Source organism: Myxine glutinosa, chromosome 9 (genome assembly GCF_964187855.1).
Source record: "Myxine glutinosa chromosome 9, kmMyxGlut1.1, whole genome shotgun sequence".
NCBI lineage: Eukaryota > Metazoa > Chordata > Myxini > Myxiniformes > Myxinidae > Myxine > Myxine glutinosa.
Window position 1 is genome coordinate 145,636,193 of NC_136269.1, and position 19,535 is coordinate 145,655,727.

The window sequence follows — 19,535 nt, forward strand, 5'->3', positions numbered from 1 at the left end:
ACCTACCTATGGGACAAAGTTGTGGACCTGATTGATTTTTCACAAAATTTAATCTCAATTAAGATCTACGGAAATGGCGGGACACAAGATGATCAATGTACCGATACTCGGCTCCGACCCACAAGCTGAGGATTCGGCTCGGTGTTCACTCACTGGCTCAAAACGCTGGAGAACCAGTTCGGCGCCCAGGATGCCGTACCCACCGCTGAAACGAAGCTGTCTGTGCTACAGACCAAAGTCGACCACCACGTTTACAGGAGCATCGCTCGATGTACGACGTACGATGCCGCCGTGGCAGAACTAAAGCGACTTTACATTAAGAAACGGAGCATGGTGTACAACAGGCATCTGCTCGCAACGCGACGTCAACAGCCAACCGAGTCGATCGACCGCTTTGCTCAGGAGCTGCAGCACCTCCTCACGGACAGTACTCAAGAGGTACGGACACACGAGCAAGTCCAGGACGATCTTGTCCGAGACGCTTTCATCTCTGGGATCAGCTCTACAGATCTGAGGCTCAGGCTCTTGGAGACAGCTGACCTGACGTTTGCGGAGGCCCTACGGTTGGCCAACGTTTACACTGAGGCCCGGAGACAATCCACCGCTTATGACCACGCATGGGTCATTGCGGGGACTACTCAACTCGCGTGACTGGAGAGGGCTACCGCCGAGGATACGGGTGTGGACTCGACTACGGCCGAGCCCCTGGCCGCTCCCGAGGTGGACTCGGATTCCGGCCTGGCAGCAGCTACCGCAGTCAGGCCCAGGCCTGACCGGAACACGACGTGATACTTCTGTGGCAACCGACAGCATCCCAGGTCAGCGTGTCCGGCTCGGGAAGCCATATGCCATTTGCGTTCTACAAAAGGACACTTTGCTAAAGTCTGCAAGAAGGCCGCGCGGGGCACACGAGCACGCGCGACCTTGAATGGGCTTATCGCCGAGCCAACGGACCGAGCACAGAGCGGGGCGCCTCACCCGGCCTTGATGAACTGTCCTCCTCCTCCTCCCTGGCCCCTGGCTGCACGCACGTCCTTTGTGAAATACATCGGGCCGCCACAACAAACGGCGCGAACGCAACCGGCCACGGAGCGACTGACCTTGACTGGCGTTCGAACGCCTTCCTCAAACAAACAAAAAGTTCCGGCTTTGAAAGCTCCTCCTGTTGTGCATGCGCATGCGCCATCTGACGGCAGCTCGTACGAACTACACGCTCTTGATCGAGCACATGGAAGTACAATTGACTGCGATCTTTCGCACGTGACACGAGCGCCATCTGACGGCAGCTCGTACGAACTACACGCTCTTGATCGAGCACATGGAAGTACAATTGACTGTGATCTTTCGCACATGACATGAGCGCCATCTGACGGCGGCTCGTACGAACTACACGCTCTTGGACCGGCATGACCAACTATGCATTTGGCACGGGGGCCCTACGGAGGCTCCTCAAACGACCGGAAAACGGCAGCCGGTGTGGGATCCACGCGCGAGGCGCGATCTTCTCGCTCGGACGGCGCAATACCTGCCGGATCTTCTGGCCTTGATCAGGCCATTATCCCGCTCTTGGTCGAAGGCATTTTTGCATGGGCCATAGTCGACACAGGATCTACGGATAGTTTCATCGATCAGCGGCTGGTGCGTCAACATGGGTGGCCGGTCATCGGGACTACACGACGGATCTTCATGGCCTCCCAGGGACTTCGGCTCAGCACGAAGGGGGAATGTCGATTGAAACTTGTGATAAAGGGACGCATGTTTTCCGATGTACATCTCATGGTCTTGCCTGCCTTATGTGCTGACATCCTGTTAGGACACGATTTTCTTAAGCGACATGGACGTTTGGAAATTGAATTTGGTGGGACGGACACGCTTGCTGTGTGTGCACTCGCGAAAATGGAAATTGAGCCTCTTTCGCTGTTCCGCAACCTGACCACTGACTGCACTCCTGTAGCGGTAAAATCGCGGCGCTACTCACGAGCGGATGCGCAATTCATTGCGGAAGAAACGGCCCAACTCTTAAAGGACGGTGTTATCGAACCTAGCCGGTCGCCGTGGCGGGCCTAGGTCTTAGTGGTGCGCAGTGAGGCCCATCGCCGGCGCATGGTAATCGACTACTCACAGACGGTTAATCGCTTTACACAGCTGGACGCCTACCCCTTACCGGGGATGGACGCGCTAGTATGACTGGTGGCCCAGTACTCCGTCTACAGCACTCTCGATCTGCGTAGTGCGTATCATCAGATCCCCATCTCTAGGGCTGATCGCATCTACACCGCCTTTGAATCAGGTCAAAGGTTATACCAGTTCACCCGATTACCTTTTGGGGTAACGAACGGGGTCCCCTGTTTTCAGAGGGCTATGGACGACCTCGTTACGAAGGAGAACTTGACAGATGTTTTTGTCTATCTGGACAATCTTACGGTTTGTGGGTATGACCAGGAGCATCACGATGCTAATCTGAAGCGCTTCCTCGAGGTCGCGCATAGGTATCGCCTAACCATGAATGAGGCTAAGTGTCGTTACTCTCAACGCACGATAGATCTTCTGGGGTACACCGTGACCCATGGCTCTGTCTCTCCGGATAAGGAGCGTCTGCGACCTTTGCTCGATATGGCCCCGCCCGGCGATCGAGCGTCGCTGAAGCGTGCTCTCGGGCTGTTCGCCCACTATTCGAAGTGGGTGCAAAATTTCTCCACGAAGCTCCACCCCCTCGTGGCCTGCGACACGTTCCCTATGAGCCCGGCGGCTTTGGCGGCCTTCGGGGGCCTTAAGGCCGACATCGCTGGCGCCGCTGTGGCGACGATCGACGAGAGCGAATCTTTCGTCTTTGAAAGTGATGCCTCGGATCATGCGATAGCAGCGACTCTCTCCCAAGGGGGACGCCTGGGGCTTTCTTTTCGCGGACTCTCACCTCCGCTGAGCGGAGGCATTTGTCTGTCGAAAAGGAAGCGTACGCGATCGTCGAGTCGATTCGGCGATGGCGACCGTACTTACTCGGGCGATGCTTCCAAATCATCACGGACCAACAAAGCGTTGCGTTCATGTACGACACCTTACATGCTCAACGTATTAAGAATGAGAAAATCACTCGCTGGCGTATCAAACTAGCCGACTTCTGCTACACCATCAAATACCGCCCGGGGAAGGATAACCTGGTCGCCGACGCCTTATCGAGGCCGGCTACGTGCACGGGGATCGTAACTTTGGAGGGGCTGCGCACTTTGCACGACACTATGTGTCATCCAGGCGTGACGCGTTTCGCAAATTTTGTGCGTAGTGGTAATCTGCCGTACTCGACTGAAGACATCCGCCGGATCTGCGGTGACTGCGCTATATGTGCGGAACTCAAACCGCGTTTTTACAACCCTCCCATGGGGACGCTGGTTAGGGCTACTAGACCGTGGGAGAGATTGGCAATGGATTTCAAAGGACCGCTGCCGGTGTCGAGCAATGCTCGTTATCTGCTCACTATCGTTGATGAGTACTCGCGATTCCCTTTTGCTTACACGTGCGGGGATATGACGGCTGCCACGGTCATACGGTGCCTGCAGAATTTGTTTTCTATGTTTGGGTATCCGGCCTACGTGCATACCGATCGGGGTGCGGTGTTCCTGTCGCAGGAGGTGAGAGGTTATTTGCTCCAAAATAATGTTGCTTCGAGTTACACCACACCGTACAGACCCCAGGCGAATGGGCAGATCGAATGCTTCAATGGGATTATATGGAGGGCCGTCATGCTAAGCCTCCGGACCCTCGGCTGGGGTTTCGATAAATGGGCTTGGTCTCTGCGGCTCTGAACTCGATCCGGGCTCTCCTATGTATGGCCACCAACCAGACTCCTCACGAAAGACTGTTCCACCACCCTAGAAGCTCGGGTAGTATCCGATCTTTACCCAGCTGGCTCGCTGAGCCGGGGCCGGCTTATCTCAAACGAGCGGTGCGTACGAGCAAGTACGACCCCCTTGTGGATAAGGTGCAGGTACTCCAGGCTAATCCCGAGCATGCTCATGTGCTGACGGCAGATGGACGCGAGTCCACTGTCTCCGTACGCCATCTCACCCCTTGTGGGGTCATCGACCCTTATAGGGATATCGACGAACCGATCTACGAGTCTATGGACTCTACCGAAGCTTCCCCTATGGAACCTTTGCCGTCACCTCTGTCGTCACCTACACCCCTGCCTGAAGGCTCTGAGGTGCCCCCTCTGACACCTGCCTCCAGCGGCTACTCCGACGCCGGGGACTCCGGGCTTGGGGACGCCATACCCGGTAGTTTCCGGACGCGGGCTGGCAGGGTAGTTCGCCACCCCGACCGCTACGGGTGGACCGACTGACATGGAATGACGTACCCCAATCAATTAATGCTGACGCACGCTTGCGATCTGCCTAGCGGCAGTATCGTTCTAACGGTGGGGAGAATGTAGTGAAATTATACCAAAGTTGAACCCAGGAGATACTCGCTTCAGCCACTGAAGGGCGTCTATAAAACCTGGGACGTCCGCGGCACTGAGCCACTCCTGTGACATTTACTTTACATGTAGACTTGAATGGTACGTATATGCTAGACTCGCACATATATACTAGACTCGCTTGCTTTGACTATTATTATCGGTCCTCTCTGTATGATACCAAGATCCTGATATCTATTGCATGATTGTATTTTTACAGGATGATGCCAAAGATCTAATTGAGATTAAACCTACCTATGGGACAAAGTTGTGGACCTGATTGATTTTTCACAACAAGTAGAACACAAATCACCTTTTCACCACTTCCAAAACCCCCCATTTTAGCAGTACTTGGATGAAATATTACACCTTTTTACATTTTGTATTTTTGTATACAAACAGTCTGGTGTTGGCTTAGCGGTGAGGGTGCCGGCTTGGGATCCTATGATCCTGGGTTCGAATCCTGGTCGATCGCTGAATTAACACCAGGGGGGTTGACTCAGCCTGTCATCCTTCCGAAATCGGCAAATTGAGTACCAGCTCACTGGTAATTCCCTGTGTGTCACAAGAGGTGACTAACAGGGTTGGCGGCAGGAAGGACATTGAGGAGTTACGTGACACATAGACAGAGGGATATTGAGGAGTTACATGACACATAGACAGACGGACATTGAGGAGCTATGTGTCACATAGACAGATGGATATTGAGGAGTTACATGACACATGGGCAGAGGGACATTGAGGGGTTACGTGACACATGGGCAGAGGGACATTGAGGAGTTACGTGACACATAGACAGAGGAACATTGAGGGGTTACATGACACATAGGCAGACGGACATTGAGGAGTTACGTGACACATAGACAGACGGACATTGAGGAGTTACGTGACACATAGACAGACGGACATTGAGGAGTTACGTGACATATAGACAGAGGGACATTGAGGAGCCATAAAACCTTGCTTCAAAAAGGGGACCACGGTGCCCGAAAAAGGCCAACCCCTGCTCTGCGGGTAAAAATGGCCTCCAAAGGTGGTTCTTATTTTTGTATACCAAATCGAGGCTCGTGTAAGAGCTAAGATTTTATACAATGTTGATCAATCAAATTTGCAGCTTGCACTATGTCGAGATTCAGACAAAACTGTGGCTTGTAGTCAATATAGATTGTGCTCAGAAACACAAAGCAAGAGTCGAAAAGACCCTCACACGTCCTTATTCTCAAGGCTGTGTGGGTAAGGTGTACTATGAAGTCTCTAGTTCTAACCAAGTGGTTACCTTTTACTTTTGTACATTAACCGTCTGAGTAATACAAAGCGACCATTTCAAATAAAAATGAATACGGATTGCAGTCTGAGTAAGAATTTGGGGTACATCATGTGTTGTGGTGAACTGAGGATGGGAACGGGTGGGTGGTTGTGGTTACAGTGAAACTGTGGTGTGAGGATGCGGTACGTGGACCCACAGACAGAACGTTCTTCATGAAAATGACCATCACGTTGTACGCGATGATGTAGTCCCAGAGACGGATTGTGTGGCGCACGGGTTGTAGCAGCAGCTGACCACCAAAAAGGAGGAAGTAGAAGCACCCGACAAGGTAACCCAGGCAGAAAAGTGAGATCCGCATGGTGCCGGCGAAGAAGATGACAATGAGAACACACCAGAAAAGGTAGCTGAACAACATGACCTTAATCATGTCCAGGTAAGACCTAGGGAGACATTGCAAGCATTTGAATACAGGTTTAAATAAGAAACAACAACAGGAAATGCTAGATGAGGATATGGGTTCGAGTACAGAAACAAGTGTCTGTGAGGGTTGATTATTCGACACAAGACAGAATGTCAAATGCTCATGAGTGAAGCAATCCTTTTTACCTGGAGTGGATGAAATCTGGTACTGGATTGTGCTGAGAGAAGGTGGCGCCATCTAGGGTCCAACAGACCTCCAGGTTGTCTCCTACCTTCAGTCGCACTACGGCCTTGTTCTCATCCTCAAACACGCGCATCTGTTGCGATGCCAGCAGGAGCATCATAGCGTCGTCTGTGCCAGGAGGAGGTTTGGGAAGCGCCAGGGGGATTGTGGGAGTTCAATGGGCATGATACAGGTGTATCTCGAGTGGAAACATGAACTTTGAGGATGACACCTGACTAGAATTGTTTGTCCAGCAAAGGAAGTATACTTCAACAGACTGATCATCAAACAGATTAAGCAAACTAGCATTTTGATAATTGTTTGTTATATAATAAAACTGAGAATATAAAAACCCAGAGATGATACACTCACAATCTCCATCATTCAAACGCCCACATCCGGTACATTTAATTCGAGGCAGGTGATACTGTTGGCCTGGGCAAACTCACAGATTATCATGACGGGGTTGGGTGGGAGAGCGTAGTCTGGGATGAAAAGCCACTTCACCAACATCGTGTTGAACTTCTCCCCAGCAAATCGCCAAGGGTATTCTATAACATACACGATGACCGGGTTAGAGTGTCCGACAATCATGGAATCTACTTCCGGTCTTTGCACTCCACTGTCTGTGTGTTCTTAAGTTATCACATGTTCACATGATTGAGCTCCTCAAACAATCCACTTCAATGTTCACATATTTCCGTTAAAAGATCAAAATGTTCGTTAATTAGGGACATCAGAATCTAGGGAATGAGAAAATGCCCTCGAAGGATGGCATGTGGTTCACCCGGTGTCGTAGAAACATGGGATATATTGAATGGTTGTCATCTGGGATCAGGAAGTGGGGTTCACCACACATGTGGCCACTCGTCACCAGAAAATATCAATAATAGAAACGGATATAAAAATTAGTGGGTGAAAAGTGGGTGGATATGAAAATATGGAACAACAATATGTGAGATTCTAGCGTTGATGTCCCGGCATGGTACCAAGTGTCTAGTGTTTATGTGCCTGGCATGGTACCAAGCGTACAGCGTTGATGTGCCCAGCATGGTACCAAGCGTACAGCGTTGATGTGCCCAGCATGGTACCAAGCGTACAGCGTTGATGTGCCCAGCATGGTACCAAGCGTACAGCGTTGATGTGCCCAGCATGGTACCAAGCGTACAGCGTTGATGTGCCCAGCATGGTACCAAGCGTACAGCGTTGATGTGCCCAGCATGGTACCAAGCGTACAGCGTTGATGTGCCCAGCATGGTACCAAGCGTACAGCGTTGATGTGCCCAGCATGGTACCAAGCGTACAGCGTTGATGTGCCCAGCATGGTACCAAGCGTGTAGCATTGATGTGCCCGGCATGTGCCCGCGTGCGTGCGTGCGTGCGTGTGTGTGTGTGTGACCTACTCTCCCCCATGTGCGTGATGTGGGACGGATGGGGGTGGGGAGGGAGAGGATTTGAGCTCTTAAAGTCACATTTTACATGAGATGTAATAACACATTTCAAACTGTATTTCCTATGTGCACACACATGCATTCACATGTTATCAGAAGTAAATACATTGTGTAGATTACATCATTTGTGCATCTGATAAATTGCCAGTAACCATTTTGTGAAACTGAATGTGCAGGTGCAGCATCCAACTCAATATATCGAAATGTCACACACGTCCATGCCCATGGGATTCCCATGGGTGACCCCACTAGTTAATAATACTCCGTTCACTTGACCCACTCTGCTCACTGTGACCCTGCGACTCAGTTGCTGCATTCACAAAATTAACAAAAGACAAAATGAAGTCTGTAATGACGAATTATTGCTTTTCCCGGCACGATGTTTGTGTTGTACACAAGGCCCTGTGTTTCAAAATCTTTGAAATGGACATTATAGTGTTTGGTTTAATTTTTTTAAACATCAAAATAAATAGCAATGTTTTTGCGTCGCTTTTGTGGGGAAATGCACCACCCAGCTCTCCTGAGGCGGTAATGGAACACAATGCAAAATTATTACCATAGCAACACTAGCAAATTAGGTTTTGTGGAAATTCCCTACCCCTTAAGGGGTGGGGTGAAAATCTTTGCCCCTGTGCAACCTCTCGACCCGGACGATTCCTTTGTTAGCATTCTGAATGGGGTGTGACCAGCAGTTTAGGAGTTACGAGACACATAGCCAGACGGACATTGAGGATTTACGAGACACATAGACAGATGGACATTGAGGAGTTATGAGACACATAGACAGACGGACATTGAGTACTTACAAGACACATAGACCGACAGACATTGAGGAGTTACGAGACACATAGACAGACGGACATTTAGGACTTGCGAAACACATAGACAGAAGAACATTGAGGAGTTAAGTGACACATAGACAGAGCAGTTTAGGAGGATTTACGAGACACATAGACAGACAGACATTGAGGAGTTACGAGACACATAGACAGACGGGCATTGAGGACTTGCGAGACACATAGACAGACAGACATTGAGGAGTTACGAGACACATAGACAGATGGGCATTGAGGACTTGCGAGACACATAGACAGACGGACATTGAGGAGTTATGTGACACATAGACAGAGCAGTTTAGGAGGACTTACGAGACACATAGACAGAGGGACATTGAGGAGTTACGTGACACATAGACAGCCACACAAATAATTTATATGTTTGGCTTTCTTACGGACAGAGTCGGCCATGGTAGCAGTTAAAGTGAGGGAAGCAATGGATGGGAAACATACACGATAGACAAAGTTGATAAGGAGAAACCAGGCTTTTGAGGAAGCAGACAACTTTGAAATTTCAGCCTTGAAGTTGGCCAAATGGTGTTTTCTGGCTCTTCTGAGTGGACACACACTTTTTGCGGCCTTTATGGAATGATCAGAGTTTGTCTTATGTCAGATTGGCCTTCCGGGAAGAAAAAATACATTGTTTAACCACAAATGCCTCACCTTTTGATTCAGTTTACCATGGGTTAGAGAATGGGTATGATAAAAGCATATGAGTTGGGACAGGCTGTGCATAAGGCAGAGCAGGGTTTTGTGGAAGAATTCCCAGGCCACATCAACAGGGGAGGCATATATGGAAAACCAGACCTAAATTCTTGGCAGAATTCTTGGAACAAACACAGGCTGTGCATAAGGCAGAGCAGGGTTTTGTGGAAGAATTCCCAAGCCACGTCAATAGGGGAGGCATATATGGAAAACGAGACCTAAATTCAGAGGGCAGCTTGCAATACCTGCCAATCGGCACGAGTCAAATTAGAGACTCTCCGGCACTATGGAACCGCTCTGATAATAGCCAAGAAGATGTTGACTCTCACGAGCATGGGAACAGATGAACAAATTGGAGCAGTGGAAAAACAGGAAAAGTTTGCAGAAAAATTTGTCATTAGCAAGTCCAGAAGGGAGGATTAACCACTATCAGAAATCCAGGATGGAAAGTTCACAGATGTAGTCAGGCCCATGGAGTCACAGAAGTCATTTGCTGCAGTGCCGTAGATGGTTGAAGAGGTACGAACGCCTACTAAATTACCATGTTGACACTTGAAATCACAAAACACCTCACATATGAGAAAGAGAGAGTTGGGATGGGTGGTTATTAGTTGGTCCTTGTTGGTAGAGAGTTGCAAATGGCGTTGTCACTTCTAGGAGGGCAATGCATGCACAAAGACAAACCCGAGGTGGATGCACAGGGGAAAACACAGCCAAAGCTAACCCCTGGGGTTTGGAGGGGTGAGAGCAGTAAATGGACAGTGAGAAATGGAGTTATTGATGTAAACTGCAATCCCACCACTGGGATAGAGTTCAGGCCTGTCAAACTGGATGAGACAATAGACAAGGAGAAACAGAAGATTCGGGGACATCATAATGGAGGAAGGATTCTGTTAAGGAGATAATATCAGGTTTATCAGTAAGCCTGGATTGAGACCTCTGTAAGATATTGGAGTAGAGGTGTGAGATGTTGGAGGTCAATATAGTTATGGATAGGGTAGGAGCCATGATGGAATGGTGTAAGTGTGTGGTGGGGAGTATTAAGATGGGGCAGTGCATGGGGGAAATTGAGATAGGTGAGGTGTGGGATAAACAAAGAGGAGGTGGGACATGGGGTGGAGGAAGAGGTGAATTTGGGGACACAAAGCAGGGGTGTGGCGGGGGATTGCAGAGTAGTCATGGGAAAACCCGGATCAGTTGTGAGGGGACCCGGACGTGAAGGAGATGAAGTCAGGTAGGTACTGACATGAAGGGGTTTACCACCTTCATCCCACACCGATTACAAAATGAGTTTTGTTTTCAGAATTTCAAGGGCAGATAGATGAAGAGTGATATCAGAATTTGGATGATGGGAAGGATGATTAAAGGGACATGAAAGACCACACAGGATGAATGCAAGGGAAGTCAGGGCAGAGGTTGCAAAGCAATCCAGAAATGAAACAGAAAGGAGAGAAAGAAGAGGAGACAGTTTAGAAGAAGGATATTTGGAAATGCGAGTGTAAGAAGCTTTACGACAAGTAAGGTATAAGTAACTGATATTCACATTGTGAGCTCCAATATGCATGTACACAAACATGTGAGTGTGCCACCTTTGCAGAGTGCTGGTGGCATTCCAATGCACAGGAGATACTGCCATGTGATCAGGGCAGAGAGAAAAGTACAGTATCTTGGCCAGGCTTCTGCGATGGCTTTGCGGCGCCGGCGAGAGAGCAGCGCAAGCAGCCAGGCCCCGTGCACGGTTGCGTACAAGTCCATGCGTTGACCAATAGTGTTGACCGCCATTAAAAAACATGCCTGCACAACACATATTGCATGATATTCGTTTTATTAGTAGTAAATACTCTGTCTCCATGTCACTGAATGCACAAGGGTAGCACAAATATCAGGATGACATCACCATGTTTTGGGTTCTGGTTTGACTCAAGCCTAAAAATGAATGAATTAAAGACAAAACAAAATTCCATGATCTTCTGCTCACAAGTCACAAATAACTGAAATGTAAATGGGATGCACATATAGTAAGAACAACAGACAACTGGCAGACAACACATTTTATGAGAATGAGAATACTGTAGCGGTTACCGCTGGATGCACACAATCGCCTTGCACCGGCCAGAACACGGCCAGACGCGCCTCTCCCGGGCATGCCCGGACTCACTGTTCCCGGGCACGCCCGAACCTCCCGGGCACGCCCGGTCTCGTCTTTCCCGGGCATGCCCGCTCTCGCCTTTCCAGGGCTCGCCCAGAGCGTCCGGGCATGCCCGCTATCGCCTTTTCAGGGCTCGCCCAGAGCGTCCGGGCATGCCCGCTATCGCCTTTCCAGGGCTCGCCCAGAGCGTCCGGGCATGCCCGCTATCGCCTTTCCAGGGCTCGTCCAGAGCGCCCGGGCACGCCCAGCCTCGACTTGCCAGGCCGCAGCCAAACACGCCCGGGCAGGTCCAGACTCGCCTTTCCAAGGCTCGCCCTTGACACCCGGGCATGCCCGGTATAGCTTTTGCCGGGCAAACTTCCCGACATAAATGTGTATATATATTGCTGCCCGATAAACGGGCTTGTCAGAATACCTGAGCTGTTTTGTTTCAATAAAGCAACTCGGACGAATTCCGTCTTTGGTCGCGTCAATTCTTTCGACTCGCGTTGGAGCGCAGTTCCTTCAATACCACATTTTATGTGCAACCAAGAGTCATGGAATAGCAATGTTGTGGGTCACAATTAAAATGTCATATTCAATTGACATATATATTGTCATATTTAATCTGTCATATTTAATCTGTCATATTTAATCTATATATATATAAAACACAGTTTGTGTGTGTGTGTGTAATGTTACCGATAGACTCCTAAACGGAGAGGCTCACGTGCTTGATATTTGGCATAAACATGGCCATTGAGCCTGGGAAGAACATGGCCTACCTCAAAATATTTCATGATCCATATTTTTTATTCATATTTACCTCAGCGCATTTCATAGAGGAATATTATGCACGGAATCTGAGCAGGTGGCAGAGCAGCACGCTGATTCGCTCAGAGCGATCACGTGATGTTCCTTGCCGCCATAAACTCACAGTTACACGTTCGCACGTAATTCACACGTTCAAAACAAACGAGATCCGCGAAGCGAGTTGGTCGAGTCGTGCTAACCAAGATGGCGACACGGCGGCTTCACTTTTCAAGGAGTATGAGCGTTCTATATATTTTCAATTCAGTGCGCCCGACTCGCTCACGTACTTGATTTGTGGCATAGACATGGCCATTGGGCCTTCACGGTGTAATTTGTGCGAGGCTTTTGTCCGAGTGAGCTTGAGTCGAGAGGGCGAATGTACGGGTTGGGAATGTACGGGTCTCCCTTCCCCCGCCCAGCAACGCCGGTACTGGAGGACGTCACAGGATCGGTTTTTTTTGGGGGGGGTTTTTGTATACTGAATCGAGGCTCGTGAAAGAGCTAAAAGAGCTCGTGAGTCTCCAAAATCCGCTTCGCGCTGTTGCGAATATGCAGGACTATGTCCGATTGTTGTGCTGCTCTCCGACCATGAGAACTGCAACGTCATTGTTGACTGAGGAGGCTTTGGCTGCTGAGCTATTAGGGAAGCTGAAGGCCATGCTGTCCTTCCCCAAATGGAGGAGAAAAGAACGAGGGCCCGTGCTCACCATACGCCTCACTCCCGGGCGCCCACGGTGCCTTCGAAGCGTGGTGTTCGACGTCGCCGCCATTTTGCCAGACTTCCCGCCGAGTGGCTCCAGGCTTCGACGACCGTCGACTGTACAACAGGATCAATATTGGGGCCAGCTAAGTGCCGGAGGGGCATTTTCATTTTATTACTTTACCCTGTGAGCGTGTTTGTGTCTGTGTGGTGGTACCTCAATTTAACATTTTTACCTCAGCATTTATTTTCATTATTTTCAATCCGCACCTCATTTTATTAAAAATCATTATTGTTGCATTTACCTTGCCGTGTTCTTGGTTGGGTTTCGGAATAAACCCGTGTGTTCGTGAAGTTAAACACTTCGTGTTTCTTCCATCCCGCACGCGTCATTACCGCCAGATTGGGAGATTGCCTCGGGAGTTAAAGCCGGTTCGGTTCATCCGTCCAAGGCTGGTGATAACTAGCTGAGAGTATATACCTGGCCAAATCAAGCTATTAAATATACCTGCTATCCTAACACACCTCTTCGCTACTTTCTCATTATCCAAAAATATAATCTACAAGATGAAACAAAAGTTATGACTTGCGACAAGCTTCGGAACAACTACCAATCCTGTTTTACAATGGAGAAATCCAGAAAAAAAGACTATCAGAGTAAAAAGGACATTAAAGTCGTTCATTGAGTAAATTCACCTCAAGTCCAAACTTGTAGAAGAAATTGTTGACAAAGTATCGGATACAGCTCGGTATCCCTTGGTCTAGTTGTTTGCGAGTGACTCCCTCAAACAGCGTGGCCATCAGAGGAGGCTCGAGGCTGTTGTGTCGCCGGTAGTAGTACTGGTGCCGGTAGACGGTGATCTCGACCAGAAGGACTGCCAAGATGGACACGTGATCCTAGGAACAAACACCTGCATTATTAGTCAGAGCGACACAAAACGATAACAACACCGGGTGGTTAGTGAGAGTGACGCAAAACGATAGCAATAACTGGTGGTTAGTCAGATTGACAAAAAACGATAGCAATACCTGGTGGTGAGTCAGACTGAGGCAAAACGATAGCAATACCTGATGGTTAGTCAGAGTGATGCAAAACGGTAGCAATACCTGGTGGTTAGTCAGAGTGACGCAAAACGATAGTAATACCTGGTGGTTAGTCAGAGTGACGCAAAACGATAGTAATACCTGGTGGTTAGTTCGAGTGACGCAAAACGATAGCAATACCTGGTGGTTCGTCAGAGTGACGCAAAACGATAGTAATACCTGGTGGTTCGTCAGAGTGACGCAAAACGATAGTAATACCTGGTGGTTCGTCAGAGTGACGCAAAACGATAGTAATACCTGGTGGTTAGTCAGAGTGAAGCAAAACGATAGGAATAGCTGGTGGTTCGTCAGAGTGACGCAAAACGATAGTAATACCTGGTGGTTCGTCAGAGTGAGGCAAAACGATAGTAATACCTGGTGGTTAGTCAGAACGATGCAAAACAATAGCAATACCTGGTGGTTAGTCAGAACGATGCAAAACGGTAGGAATAGCTGGTGGTTCGTCAGAGTGACGCAAAACGATAGTAATACCTGGTGGTTCGTCAGAGTGAGGCAAAACGATAGTAATACCTGGTGGTTAGTCAGAGTGAAGCAAAACGATAGCAATAGCTGGTGGTTAGTCAGAACGATGTAAAACGGTAGCAATACCTTGGTGGATAGTTAGAGTGACGCAAAACTATAGCAATAGCTGGTGGTTAGTCAGAACGATGTAAAACGGTAGCAATACCTTGGTGGATAGTTAGAGTGACGCAAAACTATAGCAATAGCTGGTGGTTAGTCAGAATGATGCAAAACGGTAGCAATAGCTGGTCGTGAGTCAGAGTGACGCAAAACGATAGCAATAGCTGGTGGTTAGTCAGAGTGACGCAAAACGATAGCAATAGCTGGTGGTTAGTTAGTGCGACGCAAAACGATAGCAATACCTGGTGGTTAGTCAGAACGATGCAAAACAATAGCAATACCTGGTGGTTAGTCAGAACGATGCAAAACGGTAGCAATAGCTGGTGGTTAGTCAGAGTGACGCAAAACGATAGCAATAGCTGGTGGTTAGTTAGTGTGACGCAAAACGATAGCAATACCTGGTGGTTAGTCAGAACGATGCAAAACAATAGCAATACCTGGTGGTTAGTCAGAACGATGCAAAACGGTAGCAATACCTAGTGGTTAGTCAGAGTGACGCAAAACGATAGCAATAGCTGGTCGTTAGTCAGAGTGACGCAAAACGATAGCAATAGCTGGTGGTTAGTCAGAGTGACGCAAAACGATAGCAATAGCTGGTCGTTAGTCAGAGTGACGCAAAACGATAGCAATAGCTGGTGGTTAGTTAGAGTGACGCAAAACGGTAGCAATACCTGCTGGTTAGTCAGAGTGACGCAAAACGATAGCAATAGCTGGTGGTTCGTCAGAGTGATGCAAAATGATAGCAATAGCTGGTGGTTAGTCAGAGTGATGCAAAACGATAGCAATAGCTGGTGGTTCGTCAGAGTGATGCAAAATGATAGCAATACCTGGTGGTTTGTCAGAGTGATGCAAAACGATAGCAATAGCTGGTGGTTAGTTAGTGTGACGCAAAACGATAGCAATACCTGGTGGTTAGTCAGAACGATGCAAAACGATAGCAATAGCTGGTGGTTAGTCAGAGTGACGCAAAACGATAGCAATAGCTGGTGGTTAGTCAGAGTGAAGCAAAACGATAGCAATAGCTGGTGGTTAGTTAGAGTGACGCAAAATGGTAGCAATAGCTGGTGGTTAGTCAGAGTGACGCAAAACGATAGCAATAGCTGGTGGCTAGTCAGAGTGATGCAAAACGATAGCAATAGCTGGTGGTTAGTTAGAGTGACACAAAACAATAGCAATACCTGGTGGTAATGCTCTTTATAAGTAGAACAGATGGATCTTATTGAGTGAAATACATATACAAGGCAATAGGAGATGCAGAAATAGGCAATTATACCCTAATAGAACGTGCTACATTAAATCTGAGCACAAGGAACAAGAGCAAATGATGGCACAAGCAGGTGAGAGAACAGGTGACAATGTACCAACAGTGAATTTGGCATTTGATCTTACATTGATGAGGGTTATGAGTGTGGGGGGGGGGGGGGGGGGGGAAGGAAAGGAGGGGTGAAGAACACTAGAACCATAATGAATAATAAAAAAACGATTCATGTAATTAGGATTATGGAGGAATAGTTATTGAATACAGAGGGAATACAAGCACCTGTGTCATGTTGCACACACTCGACCTGCTTTCCTACCTATCTACATTTCTATCTTCAATGTTCAAAACATCTTCATCCAATTCAGAAAGATAGACGTACTTTTAAATGTCCATAAGAGACTTGATCGCCTTTTGTTATTGGACTTATTATTATTTTTCTTTCCGCCAAATTTTGTGGAAGCTGCAACGTCCGCACTGTTGCTCCAATCAACGATCAGGTTGAAACTTTCCAGGAATGTTGGGGCCAATGGGAATTGATGCCATCTTTTTCTGAATTTTGATTTTGCAATCACCATGGCAACAAGCTTATATTTAAGCGAAAACTTTAAAAATCTTCTTCTCCGAAACCGCAAGTGCTATCGATTTGATTATTGTCATGTTATGATCGGCTACCTAAGGTACAAAAAAGTTGTATGACATGACGTCATTGGTGAAGCCTAACTAACCCTAACCCTAACTTGTTACGACCTGGCCCTTGTGTGAAGGGCTCGGGGTACTGCCTATTGCTCCGGAGACTCTAATCGATGTGCTCGGGAGACCAATACGTTCCACGTGGGCGGGTCGCGTTGTATGAGCAATCAGAAGTGACCGAGCAAAGCTACCATCGAAATGCTGACGCAATTTTACACCCCCCCCCCCCCCCCCAATCTTCAACACACAGTATGCCAATTCAGAAATGCAATGCAAGTTCAAAACAGGGGAATAAATGCAAATACTTTACTCAAAATCAAGAAAAAAAACACAGGGTACAACACCAAGGAAAAGATAAATCATAAGGAAAAGAAATCCCGGTGATATGCAGCGGCAAAGATCAAGTACTTGAAGGACAGACAGGCGCCAAGCCAAAACAGACAAGACAATTAAACAACCCACCCGGTCCCTAGTTTGACATCCCTAGTTTGACAGCTACGTTGAGGTTCAAAAAAAAATTCTATCCGATTAACACAAAACATTTTTTGCGGCATCTACGCATCAATAAAAACTTGAATATCAAAAAAAAAATTTGATCTGTCACATGGTCTGGCAATGAAAAAGAAAACAGAATTGATCAAAATTGATGATGTCATAGGTCACGTGACCAGGCGGCTAAATTGTATTTCATAAAAACCTTTAAAACGTATCTCCACCTTAATTTTTCGATCGATTGAGTTGAAACTTGGAAGACTTATAGTATGCCAATTGACTTGATGTATATCCTCTGGATGACGTCATAGGTCATGCGGCATTGTGGCCATATTGGATTTCATGAAAAACCTCTAAAATGCACCTCCGCCATTTTTGGATCGATTCAGTTCAAACTTTGCATAATTTGGTCCTGGCTGCCGCTGTCAAGGACGTTGTTGCACACTTGTCCAATCAGAATGTGTTGTTTTGGTCCGTGAGGCATCACTGCTCGCAGTTTTAATTTCTTCTGGTTTCCATACTTTTTCCAGTAACATCCCGACATCCTTTTTCGTTTTTTAAAATGTTTTTATTACTTGTTAAATAGCTTTCCAACGACCTCAAAGAAAATCGAATGAAATTTACTTTGAATCATTTACTCGATTTTACGTCATTTCCTCCATCTTGCGAAAGGAAGAAAGACAGATACACGCAGAGACAGACAGACAGAGCTGGTCATTCTCATACTTCGCTAACCCCTCTGGAACCGAGGTATGAATCGATTCTTCGCCTGAAGATCTGTCACCAGATTATTATCCCACCAATAGAAAGGGCCCCCACATTAGGTTTGCATGGGGCCACCCACATACCCAGCGGGGGCTCTGCCTATAGTCCTATACCCTCTTGATACATCCTAAATTACATTCTCCATTCGTGGTTCCACCTGGCCGATGAACTCTGCACTTTCTCCAAAAAGAAAATAATCCGAATGTTTTGCTTCTTCCTCTTCTTGTTACCTTGAATTTCCCTAAACGATCACATCCACACCACATTCTGCTAGTGCTAAAACATGTTGTGTCACTTGCAGATTGTGAAAAAGGGTACAATCACAGAAAAATGGAAGATGACCTAACGCATAACAAACAAACTTGAGGCATTCGGCCTTCTTGTGAGCGGAGTCAGCTGTGGTGTCATTAGAAGAGGGAGAAGGGATGGAAGGGGAACATACCCCAAAGACAGACATAACAAGGCGCCAACAGCTTTTAGACGAGGGAGACAAGTTTGAAAGTTCATTCTTGAGGTTGGACAGATGTTCTGTTCTGGCTCACCTGAGAGTGGGCACATACTTGTTGCGGGTTTTGTGGAATGATCTGGGCGGGGTTGCGTTCGGTTGGGTTTGCTTTCCAGGAAGATAAGGCAAGTTGTTTCAGAGCAACTGCCTCACCACAGAAAGGTGAGAACCCTAACCGGTGAGAAGAATGGTAGGATAACTGAAGACGAGCTGGAATTGATCTGTGCATAAGTGAGAGCAGGTAATAATTCCCAGGCTGAATCAATGTCAGGGGTCGTTGAGGTAGGAGACAAATCCCGAAGTGAGACGACTGCTTGCAGTCCCTGCTGATCTGCTCGAGTGAAATGCCAGACTCGCCAGCATTGAGGCAGCGCTCCGAGAATAACTAGAGATATGTTGACTCTCAAAAGCATATGATCAGATGGATCAATTGGAGCATAGGAAGAACAGGAGACATTAGTGGGGAAGTTTGTCATCACCAAATCTGGAAGGGAGGATTTGTCATTGGGAGAAATCTGGGTTAGAAAGTTCACGGATTGAGTCAGTCCCATTGGAATCACAGAAGTACCATGGCTGGTGAGAGAGGAACCACACCCAGGTAAGATGCATGGCGACAATTTAAATCACCACATATGAGAAAGAGAGATGGGATAAGTGATAAAAAGTTGTTCCATGTTGTCTCAGCGAGAGAAAGAGATGGAGTTGTCACTATTTGGAGAATGGCACAACATATAGACAAACAAGAGGTGGGAACGGAGGGGAAGTCCCAGTCAAAGGTATTCCTGTGGTTTTGCAGGTATAAGAGGAGTACATGGACAGTGAGAAATTGATATACAATGCAAGTCCACCTGCAAAGAAGGGGTTCAGGCCTATCAAACTGGAGGAGACAATAACTAGAGAGACACCAGGGAGTCAGGGGCATCCAGTGGGATGAAGGATTCTGTTCAAAAGGTGATGTCTGGTTTATCTGCAGCAGTCTGGATTGAGAGATCTGTCAGGTTGGCGTGGAGGCCTCAGCCGACGTCAATGCACACACCGTGTTTGGCTTATTCAGAAAAAAGCTGCTGCCCTCGTATCCACTTATCCTTCAGATTTGGATGCATC

The 19,535-nt window shown here is 47.7% G+C and overlaps 1 protein-coding gene across 1 annotated transcript in view; it reads right to left on the minus strand.

The window, feature by feature from the left end:
- PIEZO2 (piezo type mechanosensitive ion channel component 2) overlaps positions 1 to 19,535 on the minus strand; it is a 474,200-nt gene that overhangs the window by 177,550 nt on the left and 277,115 nt on the right. The window contains 5 exon segments of the mRNA XM_078785142.1: positions 5,914 to 6,157; positions 6,324 to 6,489; positions 6,810 to 6,911; positions 10,942 to 11,146; positions 13,690 to 13,890. Coding sequence (XP_078641268.1) covers positions 5,914 to 6,157; positions 6,324 to 6,489; positions 6,810 to 6,911; positions 10,942 to 11,146; positions 13,690 to 13,890 — 918 coding nt within the window.